Raw genomic sequence first — 17,709 nt, 5'->3', positions numbered from 1 at the left:
GCTCCTGCTGCCTTTTCTGCAGCTCAACCATATGCTGGAGCATATGAGTTTGATCCTCCAGCAGCCTCAGCATTGAATCCTGCCTCCTCTCATCATGCTACCGCCACCTTTCAGCTTCAGCCCTCTCTTCAGCCTGCCACCTCTCCTCCCAGTCATTTTGTGTTTTCCTGCACTCTGACATTGTCTGCGTCCACACATTCGTCTGTGCTCTGTCAGTGTGGGAGAACAGCATGAGCTCAGAACATTTCATCGCGAGTGCGTTTTTTTTTCGCCTTCTAATCTTCGTTAGCCTCTGGGAAGGAGAAGATCCTGTGATCCTTGAAACACATGCAGCTGGTGGAGGGGGAAAAAAAGGGACAGTGGTATTTAAAAAGACACATTTTATAGAACAATGGGTACACTCTTTCACGGTAAACCTTGCTGTTAACATTACATACAAAGCACATGTGCTTTCGTTCCAAGGTCGCATTTTGCCTCCCCCCAGCGCGTGGCTAGCCCCTCACCCGTCCCCGTGGCTAACAGTAGGGAACATTTCTGTTCAGCCACAGGCAAAAAGCCCAGCAGGAACGGGCACCTCTGAGTGTCCCCTTAAGAAAAGCACCCTATTTCAACCAGGTGACCATGAATGATATCACTCTCCTGAGGATAACACAGCGAGATAAAGAACGGATGTTGTTTGAACGCCAGCAAACATACACTGCAATGCTTTGTTTTACAATGATTCCCGAGTATGTGCTACTGGCCTGGAGTGGTAAAGTGTCCTACCATGGTGGATGGAATAAGGCTGCCCTCCCCAGAAACCCTTTGCAAAGGCTTTGGGAGTACATCCAGGAAAGCCGCGAATGCCAGGGCAAATTAATCCTTAAACATGCTTGTTTTTAAACCATGTATAGTATTTTAAAAGGTACACTTACCAGAGGTCCCTTCTCCACCGGGCGGGTCCAGGAGGCAGCCTTGGGTGGGTTTGGGGGGTACTGGCTCCAGGTCCAGGGTGAGAAACAGTTCCTGGCTGTCAGGAAAACCGGTTTCTCTGCTTGCTTGCTGTGAGCTATCTACAACCTCCTCCTCATCATCATCCTCTTCCTCGTCCCCAAAACCTGCGTCCATGTTGCCTCCATCTCCATTGAAGGAGTCAAACAGCACGGTTGGGGTAATGGTGGCTGAAGCCCCTAAAATGGCATGCAGCTCATCATAGAAGCGGTATGTTTTGGGCTCGAGCCGGAGCGGCTGTTTGCCTCTCTGGTTTTCTGGTAGGCTTGCCTCAGCTCCTTAAGTTTCACGCGGCACTGCTTTGGGTCCCTGTTATGGCCTCTGTCCTTCATGCCCTGGGAGATTTTGACAAATGTTTTGGCATTTCGAAAATGAACATAGTTCTGATAGCACGGATTCCTCTCCCCATACAGCAATCAGATCCTGTACTTCCGTTTCGGTCCATGCTGGAGCTCTTTTGCGATTCTGGGACTCCATCATGGTCACCTTTGCTGATGAGCTCTGCATGGTCACCTGCAGCTTGCCACGCTGGCCAAACAGGAAATTGAAATTCAAAAGTTTGTGGGCCTCTTCCTGTCTACCTGGCCAGTGGATCTGAGTTGAGAGTGCTGTCCAGAGTGGTCACAATGGAGCACTCTGGGATAGCTCCTGGAGGCCAATACCGCCTAATTGTGTCCACAGTACCTCAAGTTCGACCCGGCAAGGCTGATTTCAGCGCTAATCCCCTTCGGGGGTGGAGTAAAGAAATTGATTTTAAGAGCCCTTTAAGTTGGGGGGAAAAAAAGGGCTTCGTCATGTGGACGGGTGCAGGGTTAAATCGATGTTAACGCTGCTAAATTCGACCTCAGCTCCTAGTATAGACCAAGGCTATGTTTGCTGTGTACTGTACCTTTAAGTTTTGAAAAGTCCCTCTTGATTTATGAGGAGAGGCTGAGGGAACTGGGGTTATTTAGTCTGCAGAGAAAAGAGTGAGGGAGGATTTGATAGCAGCCTTCAACTACAAGAAGGGGGGTTCCAAAGAGGATGGCGCTCAGCTGTTCTCATTGGTAGCAGACGACAGAACAAGGAGCAATGGTCTCAAGTTGCAGTGGGGGAGGTCAAGGTTGGATACTCAGGGGGAACTGCTTCACTAGGAGGGTGGTGAAGTACTGGGATGGGTTACCTAGGGACGCGGTATCTCCATCCTTGGAGGTTTTCAAGTCCTGGCTTGACAAAGACCTGGCTGATATGATTCAGTTGGGGTTGGTGCTGCCTGGAGCAGGGGGTTGGACTAGATGACCTCCTGAGGTCTCTTCCAACCCTAATCTTCTATGATTCTCCGAGACTGTGACCGTTTTCTTCTTAAAGGCACACTAGGGCTGCTCAGAAAACAAGCCTTTTTCTTGTAGAAAATTGCTCTGAAAATGGCAGCGGGGAATTAATTTTTGTTGAAATTTCCCAGAGGAAAACTTCAGCTTTTTCTCTGAAAGAAAATAAACGTTTGTCTGGTTTTTGACAAAGACTTGAAATTTTGTGTGGCCAGAACACTCTCTTTTCATATGAAAAAATAAAATTCTGAGTTGAATTGAAAACCCAGTTTTCCCTCAAAAATACAAACAAAACCTTTTTGGTGGAAAAATTTTGCCTGGCAGTACCATGTATACTGTGTGTTAGGATATAGATATTCAGGCCTGTCTGCAAAGGCCTGTACTTTAAGAATTTTGGTGTATTCTTATCACTTGGCTAATTCTAGAGGTATAAAAGAAAGAATCAAAATCACTGTCTGCTGGTGTAAGGGCCTTCTCTAACTGTGACAGTCTGAGGCCCTGTTCTTAGGCTAAGGCCTTTGGCTAAGCAGCAGAGGCAGCCATAAGCTAGGAAGCGAACAGTCACATCCTCACATTCCAAACTAGTCACATTGAAAGAAGGTGCTATTGGGCTGTTAGGCACTATCAGGACAGGATTGTATTCCTATCACCTCCAGAGAAAGGGAAGTGCCTAGAAAATGTAAAAGAAAACTTTAGTTTGATAGCATCCTGTCTGGCAAGAACTCACTTATCAATAGCTGGGATGTGAAATCCTCACTTCTGTATTGTCTTGTCATTATAGTTCCCACTTTGCTATTGTTTGTCTGTATAATCTCTGTCTGGTTCTGTGATTGTTCCTGTCTGCTGTATAATTAATTTTGCTGGGTGTAAACTAATTAAGGTGGTGGGATATAATTGGTTACATAATCATGTTACAATATGTTAGGATTGGTTAGTTAAATTTCAGGAAAATGATTGGTTAAGGTATAGCTAAGCAGAACTGAAGTTTTACTATATAGTCTGCAGTCAATCAGGAAGTGAGTGGGCCTTGGTGGGAGGTGTGTGTGTGAGGGAGAGAGAGGGGGGGAGAGAGAGAGAGAGATGGGAACAGGGTATGGGGGTGCGGAAATTGGAATAACGTTTGGCTAAGGGCAGGAATGGGAACAGGGACACAGGTGTAAGGCTCTGTGGTGTCAGAGCTGGGAAGGAGGATACTAAGGAAGGAAACTGGAATCATGCTTGCTGGAAGTTCACCCCAATAAACATCGAATTGTTTGCACCTTTGGACTTCGGGTATTGTTGCTCTCTGTTCATGCGAGAAGGACCAGGGAAGTAAGTGGGTGAAGGAATAAGCCCCCTAACACTGTGCTCTTTCCTATGGACAATTTACTACTTTCTTGCTCATTGCCATCTACTTTCAGCAATAAGGAATGCTCTTTGCATATGGAGAAATGTGAGTATGAACATGGTTTTCCCCTCCTACAGGAATTTTCCATTTTTAATCATTATCAGAATCTTTTTTGTCTCCTCCCACCAGCTAATTCTTAGGGTGTGCCATTGTTTGGTTTTTAAAACAGTGTCTGGTTTTTTTATTGATTACCTCTGCCATTGGCCTGCTGGGTGACCTTGGGCAACTCGCTGCACTGCTCTGTGCCTCAGTTTCCCCAATATCACCCCCCATTTCACAGATGGGCGCCCTTGTAAAATACTTTGAGATCTGCCCATGAAAGGCCCTGTATGAGAGTTAGGGATTATTATTACGTTTGCATCTTAAATTGTGCCCACCGTGGCAGGATGTGAGAGGGTTTGGTGTTGATAGCTTTCTTTCAGTGCTGTGTTGGCTTTTTTTTTTTTTTTTTATTATTGTGTGACCTCACAGGCTGCCAAAGTGAGGCTGGGAATGAAATGATGATGTGGCCGTTTCGGGGCCTGGAGGTGAACCGAGCCCCATGCGACATGAGCTTCATGGAGGCCATCAATCAGCGCATGCAGGTGCCCAGCAGGCTGCAGGTGGTGCATGAGTCCAACCCGCTGGAAAAGGAGAGAGAAGCTGAGGAGCTTCGTCCTTCCTTTCGGATGCACATCCCTGATAGGCTGTCGCTGGCAGGTGATGGAATGGGCCGGCTCTGACTGGACATGGACTAGCACAGAGCATCAAATGCAATGGACTCTGTGTAGCATCCCCCATTGGCCGATCCCAACACACTTTGCACTGAGAGTGGGGACTGAGGGTTTGTTTGGGAGAATTGCATCGGCGGCTGCCGTGTGAGAGGCGAGAAGGGGGGAAAAGCAGGGGCTGGAGTGGCGAAGAGGCAAAAGATCTCTGTCTTCCTGTAGCATGAGGGAGGTGTGGGGAGGAGTGTTAGAATGATGGGGAAAGCGAGTGGGGAAGTGATGATCATCGCACCCTAGTAAAGGTGCCAAAGGGCCCAAGGGCAGGGAGGGAATGGGCTCCAGAGAGATGAGGGAGGAGAGGTTACACTTTCCAAGTGTGGAGAGAAGATGCAGGAGAAGGTAGCTGTGCAGTATGGTGGTTTAGCTGGAGCAGCATGAGTCTATGGAGAACTTTGAAAGTCACGTGGGAAATTGTGGATTTAGGTCTGGAAGTGGATATGAAGCTAGAGATGGTGATGGAGGCGGGAGTAATGTAGCTTTCTGGGGCAGCAGAGTAGTCCTGCTGCTGCATTCTGGGCCCTAGACAGCAAGGACCCAAGAGAGACTAAATTAGCCAAGAGGAAGTGCCAGAGATATGAATGAGGGTTAAAGCAGGGCCACGGTGAGGCTGGTTCTGGCAGTGCTTGTGGAGCTGGTGACAGGCAGGCTTGCAGATGTGGGAGCAAAAGCGTTTAGGATCCAGGATTGCTCTGATTGTGCAGCCTCAGGGGCAGAGGGCTTGAGGTGGGTGGTGTTCAGCCAAGGTTAATGAGTGTGCATGCACTCATCAGAGAGGGATAGGGTGGAGGAGGGAAAGATCTAAGATCCTCTTGGTGCCACTCACGCTGGCTAATATCTTGGAGTCCCTGCTTGGGGGAGGTGGAGCTACAATCTGCATAATCCAGATCTCCCCCACCCCTTGGTAGAATCTCCTCCTTGGGATGCCAGGTAAACAAGGACCCAGGGCCCCTACTCTTTGAACACCAACGCCCAAACTGCAGTGTACTAGCCACTTTGGAGCTATATAGTAAGTGACTTTCCTTCTCTGTGCCTTGAGAGTAAGGCTGGCTTATCCTCAGCACAGCTGGTGGTGTGTGTCCAAGGAATGCTTTTTTTTAGAGACTTGGAGGTAAAACTCTGATTACTTCTCTGGAGCCCGGCTTTTGGGGAGATTGAACACGCTGACTGGTAGCCAACTGCTGCTGTCAGTGCCAGATGGCTCTACTTGTTTTCATGGGCCTTAGAGGCTAAATAGGGGCACGGTTAGACTCTGCCTGAAGCAGTGAATGTCTTAGAGGAGTTTTGTCATCATTCTCCATTCAGTTTCCGGTCCACGTGGGTGTAAGAATTCCGGCATGGGATTTCCATGTGCCTGTGGGTGAGTAGTTTGAAGCCTGCCCCACTTTCAGCTAAGGGGAAGAGTGCTCCAGTGATTGCGGGAGGGAGGGAGGTGGGGAGGAAATCCTGAAATGGATTTCTATGGGAAAACCTGGAACAGGCACCAGATAAAGACTGCAGACAATGACTGTCAAAGCTGCAGGGGTGTGGGTGGTTTTGGTTTTGGTTTTTTTTGTGTGTTTTTGTTTTTCTGGAGGGGTACTGTATTGGTAGCCATAGAAACACAGGGATTTCGACATCACTTCCACCCCCCTCCCCCAGTCTGAACACGATGCTGTTATGTTCTGGGACATAGGCAAATGTTTCTAACTGCCCGCTCTTTCCTCTCTGTAGAGATGATGGATGATAGTCGAAGGCCTCTCCTGTTGGACCAGCTAAGGCAGCACGCCTCTATTGTGCATATGCCTCAGAACCCTTCCACCCAGCCTACAGGATTTGGGGAGCTCCTGTTTCTGGACACCACGACCCAATCAGGCACCCAGAAACGCAAGCGATCGGTACTGTATCTGGAACAGACTTGGGCACCCATAACAAGGCAGTCTCCCAGAGGAAAAATTCCTGGGATAGTGAAATTGTCCCCAGTGTCGTCTTCCTCCTGCATCCCATAGCCCACCTGATAGTGCCCCGTACTTGTGACGAAGTCCTGATTTAAGTGACAAGACAGACTGTGTAAAAGGAGAGCTCCCACCTCTGCAGAATAGCTCGATAGGATGACTCATGTCGCAGTCTACTCCTGTGAACTCTGGTTCTGTCCAGAACAAGAGATCTTTGGAGGGGTTCTCTCTGAATTCATTTTTACCCCACCACTAATGTCCACTGCTGTTATCTCCTCTGGGCAGAATGTGTTCTGGTGCCACTTTGTTTCATGTGGTGTGTCCAGTGTTTAATTTGTAATGAAAGAGGTGCCAGGGCTCAAGCAATTTTTTTTTTTTTTTTTTACAGTCCTAATGGACGCTGCAAGCCCAGAGGTGCCATAGCTACGAACTGCCAAGCCTAGTGGTGCTGGGGCTCAGCCCTGGCACAAATTAAGCACCAGGTGTGTCCCAAATATAGGCCAGCTGGGTGATGGGATCCCTTTTCAACCCTCCTACTGTGTCAAACAGGAAAAGAAGTTAGTTTTATCAGTACTTGGGGTCAAAACAGTGCTCAATAATCCAGAGACATTTTTACTCTAAAGCAAAACTAATCTAGAAGAAAGAAGCTGTCTTTCGTTCTCCAACGCTTGCAGGTAGGAACTTGCGTCTTTAGTCATCCAGACATTCCAACCAGGTCTTCTCTAAGGCACCTTCATCCCCTGGAGCGTTACAGGAGTGCTAAGATATGTAGAGCTTAATTTCTTTCTCTTCAGAGCTCACTTGTTAATCTAAATGCCAGCTCCAACTTTTCTGGCTCCAGTCAGGTCCTGGCTGTGAACTGAAACCAAGGGAAATGCTTCCACAGCCAGCTGTGAAACGAAGCTACCAAATTTCATGTAGCTCTACTGTGGGTGCTAAGGGAATGCTGCTGCTGGGAATGGATGACACTGCGTGGGATGATCACATATGCACTTCAGGCCCAAGGTCAAGGTTGTTCCATAAAACCTGATGGTAGTGGAAATATTTCCAAGAAAGGTTGGTTCACTGGGCCTTCTCCTGCTCCTATGGAATGGCAAAACTCATCTGTTTCCGCCCGCCCCCCCTTGTATATTTTAAGTCTCCTCATATGCTGTGGCAGGAGGCTAGTCTATGATCAAACCAAGGCATAAACAGGTCAGTCTAGCTTTGCTGTCTGAGCCAAATGAAATGCAAGAGAATAAACAAACTTCAAACAAGGTTGTATACAAATTCTTTCAGCTTCAATAAGGGGTTTCATTTGAATATGATGTTTGCATTGAGACTGTGTCCTTTTTATATATTCTCGTGGAACAAGGCTGATCATGGGCAAGGCTGGTGTGGAGATGTGTTCTGGCATATGCTGTTCTGGGATCTAAACACAATATGTCACATTAATGCCTTTATGGCCTGAATGCTTGTATAATTATGACATAATATATTATGTGTCGCACTGTATAAGAAGCGGGCTAAGATAACTACTGTGTAGGCCGGGAGGCTGTTGCATAAATAGGTTATTATGGTACCCCAGTGGCAGAGTAAGAATTTGAAATTGTTGCCACAGTCCTTACTCAAGGCAAAACTCCCATTGATGCCGGTGGGTCTTTACTGGAGTGAAGACCATGGGATCAGGCCCACGTGGCCGTGAAAGCACATTCGTCTACTTTGATAAAACCCACTTGGCACTGCAGTTTCACAGTAGATATGGTGGGGCTGCAATAGAGCTGTAACAGTTCTAATGAATTACTGGGGTTGTTGCCCTCCGCTGCCTCCTACCCCTGGCTGACGATGGCAGAGCATAGGGGATGCTGTGGGATCGTTGAAGGGTTGAATGAGGGGAATGACTCGCAGAGTCAGTACTAATACTCTGGTTTGTGTGTGCGTTCTAACAGACCCACCATGGCAGACTGCGGAAGGAGAGAACTCCGAACGAGACCCCCCAGATTGCCTTGCGTTGCACGAACCAGAAGCCTGACCGGTGAGAACTGCCAGGGGTTAATTCCCAGGCTGAATGCTCAGCCTCTCTTATTGTGTTCAGATGGCCCATCGGCCCAGCAGAACTCTCACGCTATGGAAGGCATGATCCCCATCGATCTAAGGGTATTGACAGGCAGTGGCATGGAAGGAAGGGACCAAGCCCATGTTGGCAAGTTCTAGTGAAATGCTCTTATTAAATGATGTCCCAGCATCAGATGATCCATCCTTTCATGTGTGTGTGATCCTCCGTACGAGGTGCTCTCAGCTCACTGAGGGCTCAAGGCCTTGTCAGCCCTTGGCCTGACTATCCTGCTGAAAGGTGTGGCTGATGCCTGGTCAGCCTTGACCAGCTCAGGCTGGACAGGCCGTGTTTCTCAGAGCCATGTTGATCTCCCTCCTTGATCTTTAACAGCATGCTGACCTTCTCTCGCACCATCCATCTTTGAAGGCTGGAGCCCTTCACCAGCAATACGTTAAGATTCTGAACACCTTCCTGAGCTAGGCGTCATCTCTGTTTTACTGAGGCACAGAGAGGTTGCCCCAGTGTTACACTAGCACATCCGTAGCAGAGCCAAGGATAGAACTTGAGCCTGCTGACTCCTGGAAACACAATCCTCCTTTCCCTTTTACTAATGCTATGAAGGCTGACTTTGCCAAGGGCTGGCAGGGCATGGTATGCAAGGATGGCTGTCCCTGATTACATCATTCACAGAAGCTAATAGTCAGATACCACAGTAGTGAGTGTAGTATAAGCAGATGGGTCACCAATCTATTGACTCTGAGCTGGTGATCCTGGTTGAGCATAACTATCATAGAATGATAGAAGCAAAGATCTTAAAAGATAATCTAAGCCATAGCCTGTGCCAAGACTGGACCAAGTATACCTAGACCATCACCTGTTCTTACAAACCTCCAATGAGGGGGGGTTCCACAGCCTCCCTTGGTTACCTATTTCAGTACTCAACTATCCTTAGACTTAGAAAGTTTTTCCTAATATCTAATCTAAATCTCCCGTGCTGATTACTTCTTGTCCTATCTTCAGTGGACCATGGAGAACAATTGATCACTGTCCTCTTTGTAACAGCCCTTAACATATTTGAAGCGTGTTAGCAGGTTTCCCCTCAGCCTTCTAGTCTCAAAATATTAAACATGCCCAGTTGGTCAGGTTTTCTAAACCTTTGATCATTTTTGTTGCTCTCCTCTGGACACTCTCTCTCTCTCTCTCTCCAGTTTTCCCATATCTTTTTGAAAGCGTGATGCCTAAAACTGGACACAATACTCCAGCTGAGGCCTCAGGGCTGAGTAGCATGGGATAATGCCGGTCTCATACAATACTTCTGTTAATACCCCCCCGCCCTCCCCGAGCATGGTATTAAGCCTTTTTTGCAGCTGCTTCACGTTCTTGGCTCCTAGTGAATCACAGACTAAATATCACCCCTAGATCCTTTTCAGCAGTATTACTGCCTAGCAAGTTATAACCCATTTTGTAGTTGGGAAGGAAAAAATAAAATGCACAAGTGAAGTACTTTGCACTTGTCTCTATTGAATTTTATCTTGTCGAATTCAGACCAATTGTCCAATTTGTCCAGGGCATTTTGAATTCTAATCCTGTCCTCCAAAGAGCTTGCAATCCCTCACAGCATAGTGTTATAAAATCTGCAGATAAGCACATTCTTCACTTCATTATCCAAGTAATTAATGAAATATTAAATCGTGCCAGACCCCCGATGGACCCCACTCGATCCTCTCCCAGTTTGACAGCGAACCATTGATAACTACTCTGAGTATGATCTTTCAACCAGTTGAGCATCCTCTTTATAGTTGTTTCACCTAGACCCCATTTTGCTAGTTTACTTATGAGAATGTCATGTGGGACTGTCCCAAGCCTTTGTAAAATCCAGATCTATCACATCTACTGCTCCGCCACCCCCAGTTCACTAGGGCAGTAACCCCATCAAAGAAGGAAATTGGATTTGTCAAGAACAAATGCCAAACCAACCTATGTTGGTCATTACTTATTACCCTATTGTGTTCTAGGTGCTTACAAACTGATTAATAATTTAGTTCAGTATCTTTCCAAGTATCGAAATTAGGCTGATTGGTCTATAATTTCCTGGGTCCTCTTTGTTCCCCTCTTAAAAAAACAAACCAGACAGGTACTATGTTTGCTCTTCTCCAGCCCTCTGGGACCTCGCCTGTCTTCCATGAGTTCTTGATTGTTTGTTTGTTTTAGCTAATTTAAGTATCCATTCCATGATGCCTGGGTGTAAGTGAGATGGTACCCTTGCTAACTACGTTCCACTGTAAGGCTTGGCGCAATCATAAGGATACTGAGAACAACCCAATCCTGGGTCCCCTGGCACACCAGTGCAAATGGAGGGGGAGGGGAACTGCCGCCCAGCCCAGAAGGGAATAACCAGAGTGATTCTGTATATGCCCTGCAGGCCAGACACAAGCCCACTGCCCAGCCCCCCATTCCCTCCATTTCTTCAGAATGGCAGGATCTACTCCCTGCAGAACATCTTCCAGATGGTGTACTTCCTGGGTCACCTACTCTTCCACCATGTTAAGAAGTCTGCCCGAGACCGAGCTCAGCCCAGGTGACTATCTGGCTTGCTTCAGGCCTGCATCTGTACAACTGTGTGTAGGTGCTGTCGCTTTTCACATTCCTCAAAGACACAACGTGGCATGAAGCAGAGATGCGCTTTTTAACCCACGGGGGCAGCGCAGCAGGAGAGGAGCCGTTCAGAATATTCTCTTGGGGGCCTTTCATGCTCTTTGCTGCTTTATACCCCTAATTGCTAGCCTATGATGACTGGGTGAGGGGAAACTAGCTGTGCAGTCAGCCTGGACTATCTGAAACTCTCTGAGCCAGGCTTCTGGCCATCTGCCTCTGCTAACATCAATAATTCCCTTGACTGTCCCAAATTATCTGTCTCCTGTGACATTCTCGTGACTCAGGCTATTGCCTTAATGTTACACGAGTGCTCGGGTTCTGCATTAACACTACCTAGTTGGTTTTATTGAATGGGTTTGGGGCGGGAAAGGGAGTCAAAATCCAGAGCTATTTGGCAACAGATTCCATGATCTTGAGCCTCTGACGTGGGTTTCTGATCCAGCAGCTCTCTTCTCTACAGAGTTTATAAGCTTTGTAGGCTCCCAACACCAGTGGCTATAACTCAGTCATCCTTCAATTACCTTTCAGGATCCTATTACGCTGAGCTATGCAGCCCCTGGAATTTACACATCTGTGTTCTCAGCACGCTAGGACCTCCGTAATCAAATGATTTTGAGGAAGGACAGGGGAAACGGAAGTTATATTGTGTAGACACAAAGTGACATTCACACGTTTAAAGCTGCTTGACTAACGTTCTTCAAACCTGGCTTGTTTTTGGAAGTCTGTTTTCTCTACAAAACAAGCTTAGTTTGAAACTGAGTTTTGGCTATTTTTTTCCTCTTAGCCAAATGCGCCATTTCTGATAGGTGAAAAGTTTATTTTCACACAGAGTAAAAAATGATGACTGATTTTTGCTCCAACGTTCATAACCAGAAGCAAGTCTTTGGTAAATCTACTGCTAGATGACATTCTTGAAAGTTGCATCACTGGAAAAAGGGGGTTAGAATTAAAGGTAATTTTCAGTCTAGACCATAACGGGCACTACCCAGGCCTGGCATGATTTTTTTCAATTAAAAATTGTGGGTTGTTTCAGTTGTTAATATTTTATGTCTCTGGTGACAGCAACACTGCTGCATCACAATTATTTATTTATTTATTTTTACTTTTGTCATTGTATTAGAGTTATATGAAGATATAATATTGATCAGTATCCATTTCCTTAAACCTCATCTTACTGTCTTGGATTGTGGTGGTTTCCCCAGAGCAAACTTTGCAAAATAATTCAAATCCACAGAGATCTCCCATCTGTCTTATATGTATGATAACATAGTCCACATTTTGGGCCAGAGCCTCTCAGACAGTGTAAATTGGGAGCATTGAAGTCAGTGGAATGACATCTGAGGCTGGCCCGTATTTTACAATGACAATGAAATCTGTTTGGAGCACTGTTAGAAAAGTTGACTCTGAAAATGGCAGCTCCTTTTTACCCAGCCTGTCCTCTCGAGTCCTATCTGCTGACTTTCCTGAGACAAAGCTATTACTCCCAGCAGCCCCACAGAATCAATGCGGCTATGGGAGAGCAAGGTGGAGCTTTTTCTGTCTCACACATGGGCAGGTCTGTCACTAGTGCTGATGGTGGGATCTTTGCTACTGGTGATGTAAGAAGCAGACAGACAAAAAAAAAACCCCACCATTTATGTTCTGTGTTTTTTTTTTTTTTTTTTTTTTTTTTTTTTTTTTAAGGCCTCATGTAGAATTTCTCCTAAGGTCCTTTGCCTAGTGAAGTGACCCTGCTGGAGATCATGCACAGTAACTAGACAACCCTTCTTTTAACAGAGATCCATGGCTCATGCACTGGGACAGACACTCACCATTCGATTTTTTTTTAATGGAAAAAAATAGCAGCTTTATACATTATGGGCCAGATCCTCTGCTGGTGTAAATCAGCATGGATCCATAGATTTCAATGGAGCTATGCCAGCGGAGGCCTTGGCCCTGATTTGTGTTTTAATGACTCTGTGTGTGGCAAACTGCCAATTGGTAAATATCACGTTCTCTATGCTCCATATGTTGGGATTCTAACAATATAGACACAGCTGTATAACATTACCCATTGCAGCATGCGCTGTATATTTTGCAATGATGGTAACTGAGGGCTGCATGTTGTTAGGGTTTAAGTGGCTGTGGTGTGGTTAAAAAGACATGCTACATCTCCACAATAACATCTGGTGGGTTTTTTTTTTTTGTTCATCCCTCCCCTCCCCCCCCCCCCCAGTGTTTTTGATTTTCCCCGTCCAACAGGTGTGCTTTTTGTGTGGGTAACCCTTCCCTCACCTCCTCCTGGCTGTATACATGAGCTGATGTGATTGCATCTCTTGATCTCTGTTTGTACATTTGCATCTCTTTGTTTTCCTTCTTCCTAGCTCCCAGGACACAGGGCCAGCCTCAGAAAGCTCCCTGGAGGAGATTGGCGTGACTGACATCATAGCAATGAGGAAACAGGTGAGAAAGAGAGGAGACGTTTTGCAACTGGACTCTGTGAAAGCTGCTTAAGGGATAATCAGAGCGGATACCGCCAGTACCAGTAGTGGGCTCCTCCACAGCTAGCATTCTTACATTGAACCAAGCCTCCCCTCTTATCAGGGGTGCCTGCAAGGGCAGTGTGTCTGTGGGCTCCTCTCGCAACCAATGCTCCTATACTCGGAGCTGGATGTAGGGATTTTACTGTCCTAAGGCAACTGGGAAAGTGCTTGACCCTGGCAGATTCCAGTCACTGACACTAAATGACGCTCTGCTGGACCCTAACATTTTGCTTCCTTAAGCAACTGCCTGCTGTGTTTGTGTGGTCCAGATGACGACCCTTTTCACACCAGGACAGTCTCTCCTGCTGGGAGAGGTAGATCTGGAGTAGCTGTGAGCTCCCACCCTCGCACTGGGTGCTGTTGTGCCAACCCTACAGAGACACCTGATGGTAGAAGCTAGGGGCAGCTGCATATACACCCTCATTTGCTGCATAACTTGTAACTGACCTGGCTGCTTTTTCTGCAGTTGAACAAGATCTCTGGGAGGCTGTGGACTCTGGAGGAGCAATGTACTGGCTGGCGTCAGAAGGAGCTTCTGGTCTACTCTGTGCTAGTCTCTGCATGTCTCATCAACACCTGGCTTTGGCTAAGGAGATAAAGCGCCCTACCCATCCCAGGAGAGAGACAGCCTCTGTGTGTGTATGTGTGATGGGGGAATCCTTACTAGAGCACTTATGAACAGTAAACTCAGTGTGCTTCTTAAAGTGACTGGCCCACTTCTCCTAGTGTAGATTCCCTGTGGATTTGAGCCCTTTGGCCGCTGTTGGAGTGAAGATGAACAGACTGGGATGTGCCTGCGATGCTGGAGGAAATGTATGTGTGTGGGGGGGTGAAGGTGAGGAGTGAGAACTGCAGGGCTGGGTTCTCTTGCCCATGCAGCCAGTGCCTACAGGGAAATGTTTGGGAGGGTTGGAGAAGGCTTGCTTATAAACAATGAATTTTGGTCTGTGTCCTGCAGCTATGCTGCTTTGGGCTGTGGCTTTATCAGATTGCTACTGCTCTATAAATATAACTATGGTGTGGTAAGCTGGCTTTGGTTAGTACCTGGATGGGAAGCCTCCGGAGATATCCCAGACACTCTGAGAAGTAGTGTTGGTCGTTCAGTAGGTGGTCCTCTATTTCCTCTGCATCTGCACTGAACCAGCATCCCAGCCCTCTGTCAGGGGATGCTAGGCTGCTATTGATGCCATCTTTTGGAGGAGAGACAAAACTGACATTCTGGGCACCTGTGGCCATCAGAAATTCCACTGCATTTTGGATATGGTCAGCCCTGGTCTCTTGACCAAATTCCAGCCGGATAACTAAACATTGACTCCTTAAGATTCCCCTGTAGTTTTATTTAGGCCCTTCTACATCTCCTGCCCTAAATTCGTGTTGAGTGGCTGTGCACTTTTAAATGGTTACTATATCTCATCACAGGGAAGGCTGCATTTTTTTTTTTTTTTTTTATGTGGCGGGTGAAGCAATCCATATTTATTTAGCTTGTAAGGCACATTGGTATCCTTGAGACTGCCAGGGGATCTGTAAGATCGCTATCAGTGTTCAGGTATTGTCTAGGAGCCTGGACCATGACTTTGGTATTTGGGTGTAAAGGGGGGATAAATGGGATCTCCTGCTCAGAGCATATCCGCTGGATAATAGAATGGTTTATCAACTCTTGTAGCACTCCTGGAATGCACGGGGCTACAGGTTTGGGCTGGGATAGAAAAGGATTGTTCTGTGCTACAGTAATTGGTGTGGAGCTGTTGTCAGTATGACCTACTGAGCAACTGAAGTGGCCCTAAGATGCTGACAAGGATCATTCTTGGCTCATTATTGGCTAAAAAACTGCCATGTGATGAATCTGGAAACTGTTGCCATCCACCTTCTTGGATCTCCGCAATCTTCTGTTTTGGAAAGATGGTAACCATTCAGCTCACGTACACAAATTACTTGCTTAGCTCACTTGCAGCCCACTATGGTTTTTGCAGAGGCATCTAACTTCACCCCTCATTTTGAATGCTGATTGTGTGCAGTAATATTTTATATAGCACCAACGTGCTAAGCACTTTACAGACCCGTCGGAAAGTGGGCCCAGAGGGCTTGCAATCTAAATACACGAGGTGCAAATCCAAGAAATGGGGTGGATGGTACGTAGCAGGAAACAATGTAACTGAATGGTGCATTTTAGTGTGTGCGCTTGTATCGTATACTTTCACAGCAATTCATGGCTGTAATGGGGCCACTTCCATATAGTTCTGATGTATGCATCATTACATACACCCAGAATTTGGGCCAGATTTTTAGCCCAGTTGTAAGCAGGCTTCTCTTATTCCATCTATAAATAAACACGGATGCAATTTAGGTCATTTTAGATGTCTATGTGGCGGTTTAAATGACTTGCATTGTACCAACTAACCAGGCCTATAAATCAGATACTTGGGCACCTAAATAATCGACCCATAAATAATTGTGGGTGCAAACTGTGCTTCGGGACTGAGCTGAGGAGAACATCAAGATTTATTACAGCGGAAGCTGAAATCTGCTGATTGTTCAGCTGTCTCATCATGAAATGATGGTGAGTGCCTGGGTTGGGATGGCTATCTGCCTACAGGTGCTTCCTTCATCTCAAGGTTAAGGAACAGGCATGAGGGAGTATGGCAGGGATCTTGTAGTGCTTCTGCCTGGGTTATTCTGGGGTGATTGGATTTTAGTCTGCAGGGCTGTCACTCCAGCTTCTCTCATCCCTTTTTGGAAGGGGCCCCACCCATTCCAACAGGGATCAGATGGGCCTGCTCTTCTCACTGTATCACTCCAGTCCCATGTAATGTCGAAAAAGAATCTGCTACGATTTTGCCAGAAGTGTGTGCTCTTGTGGTGGCCCCTGCTCCTGAGAAGAGATGTTTGCGGTAGGAAGCTGTGCTTTCCAATCCAGGCTAGAGACTGATCCTGTGGGGCATCCAGTGCCCTCACCCTCCTTGAAATCATTTGGAGCAGGAGTCGCTCAGCAACTTGCAGGATCGGGCCTGTTGTGCCTACTCAGAGGGCAACTGGTGAGTAGCCACCAGAGGTGAAATATGGGTTTATTTTGTATAAGGCAAATGTCCTGCTGATCATATGTGTGTGTATAAATCTGGAAATATCAATCAATAAAATGCATTTTTAAACAAAAGCATTGGCATGTGCTAGCAGCCTCTTGGCTAATGGTGCTATAACCCCCCACAACTCCGAACCCTGCGACTGCAAGATTCCCAGGTGACTAGTGCTTCCTTGCTCCCACCCAGTAGCTTGCTACTAAGTATTGGAGCAGAGAGGCCATGAAACCTGAAGCTACCTCAGGGACGCTTCGCCAGGGCCCTGACTGGAGGAACACAGGGACCACTGATTGGCCAGGGCTTCCTATTTAAACCTGAAGAGAGGTACAGGGAAGTGTCTGCATAACTAGTGTGACCAGACATCCTGCTATTAGAGGCTTTGTCTTTTATATATGCAACTATTGCCCCCCCCCCCCCCCCCCGAAAAGAGTGTCCCGATTTTTCACACTTGCTATCTGGTCACTCTCTGCACAATTAGGCTCTCTCTGGCTGCTATGTTGGACCCTGCCTGTGTGACTCCCTGGGTCCTGCCCTGTTTCTGACCCTTGCCCCTGGTCTCTAGCTCTGACTCTTGGTTTGACTCCTGCTCTAGCCACTGGACCTGGCCACCTGCATCCTGACCCTGAGAGGTTGCCTCTGAACCCACTCACCCAGTGGTGCAAGTAGAAATCATTTCTTGCTGGTACTGCACTCATGGGAGGGACATAAGGGGTGGGGGGCATGTGACATCCCCACATGACCCTCCATGTGAATCCTCCCCACCCTGTCCCCTCTGACACTCCCCTTTGTATATACAAACATCAACATGCTTAATTACTCACTTCCCCCCCAAATATGTAGTATTCAGTCTGTTTATTTGGGAGTTGGGTGAGGAGCCATTTCAGCAGGTGTATGACTTATTAAAAGACAAATTTTAAGTAGAACTGTATCCTAAACTGCTTTATGGTATTGTACCCAAACATTGCATTTCAATGGGGGATTCAACTTCCTTTATAGGAACAGACTCCTGAAACTCTTACCGGCCACGAAAGTGGTCCATAG

At 46.9% G+C, this 17,709-nt stretch overlaps 1 protein-coding gene across 1 annotated transcript in view; it reads left to right on the top strand.

Annotated features, from left to right (window-relative positions):
- Positions 1-16,715, top strand: part of LOC141994199 (mitochondrial fission factor-like) — a 29,144-nt gene extending 12,429 nt beyond the window's left edge. The window contains exons 2-6 of the mRNA XM_074964382.1: positions 4,156-4,383; positions 6,162-6,325; positions 8,311-8,396; positions 13,436-13,514; positions 14,061-16,715. Coding sequence (XP_074820483.1) covers positions 4,182-4,383; positions 6,162-6,325; positions 8,311-8,396; positions 13,436-13,514; positions 14,061-14,192 — 663 coding nt within the window. The 5' untranslated portion in view covers positions 4,156-4,181 and the 3' untranslated portion in view covers positions 14,193-16,715. The remainder of the gene's footprint in view (positions 1-4,155; positions 4,384-6,161; positions 6,326-8,310; positions 8,397-13,435; positions 13,515-14,060) is intronic.
- The last annotated feature ends 994 nt before the right edge of the window (positions 16,716-17,709 follow it).

The sequence above is a fragment of the Natator depressus genome, chromosome 9 (assembly GCF_965152275.1).
Source record: "Natator depressus isolate rNatDep1 chromosome 9, rNatDep2.hap1, whole genome shotgun sequence".
NCBI classification, from domain to species: Eukaryota; Metazoa; Chordata; order Testudines; family Cheloniidae; genus Natator; species Natator depressus.
The sequence above is the reverse complement of the archived record's forward strand: the minus strand, read 5'-3'. Positions and strand labels throughout refer to the sequence as shown.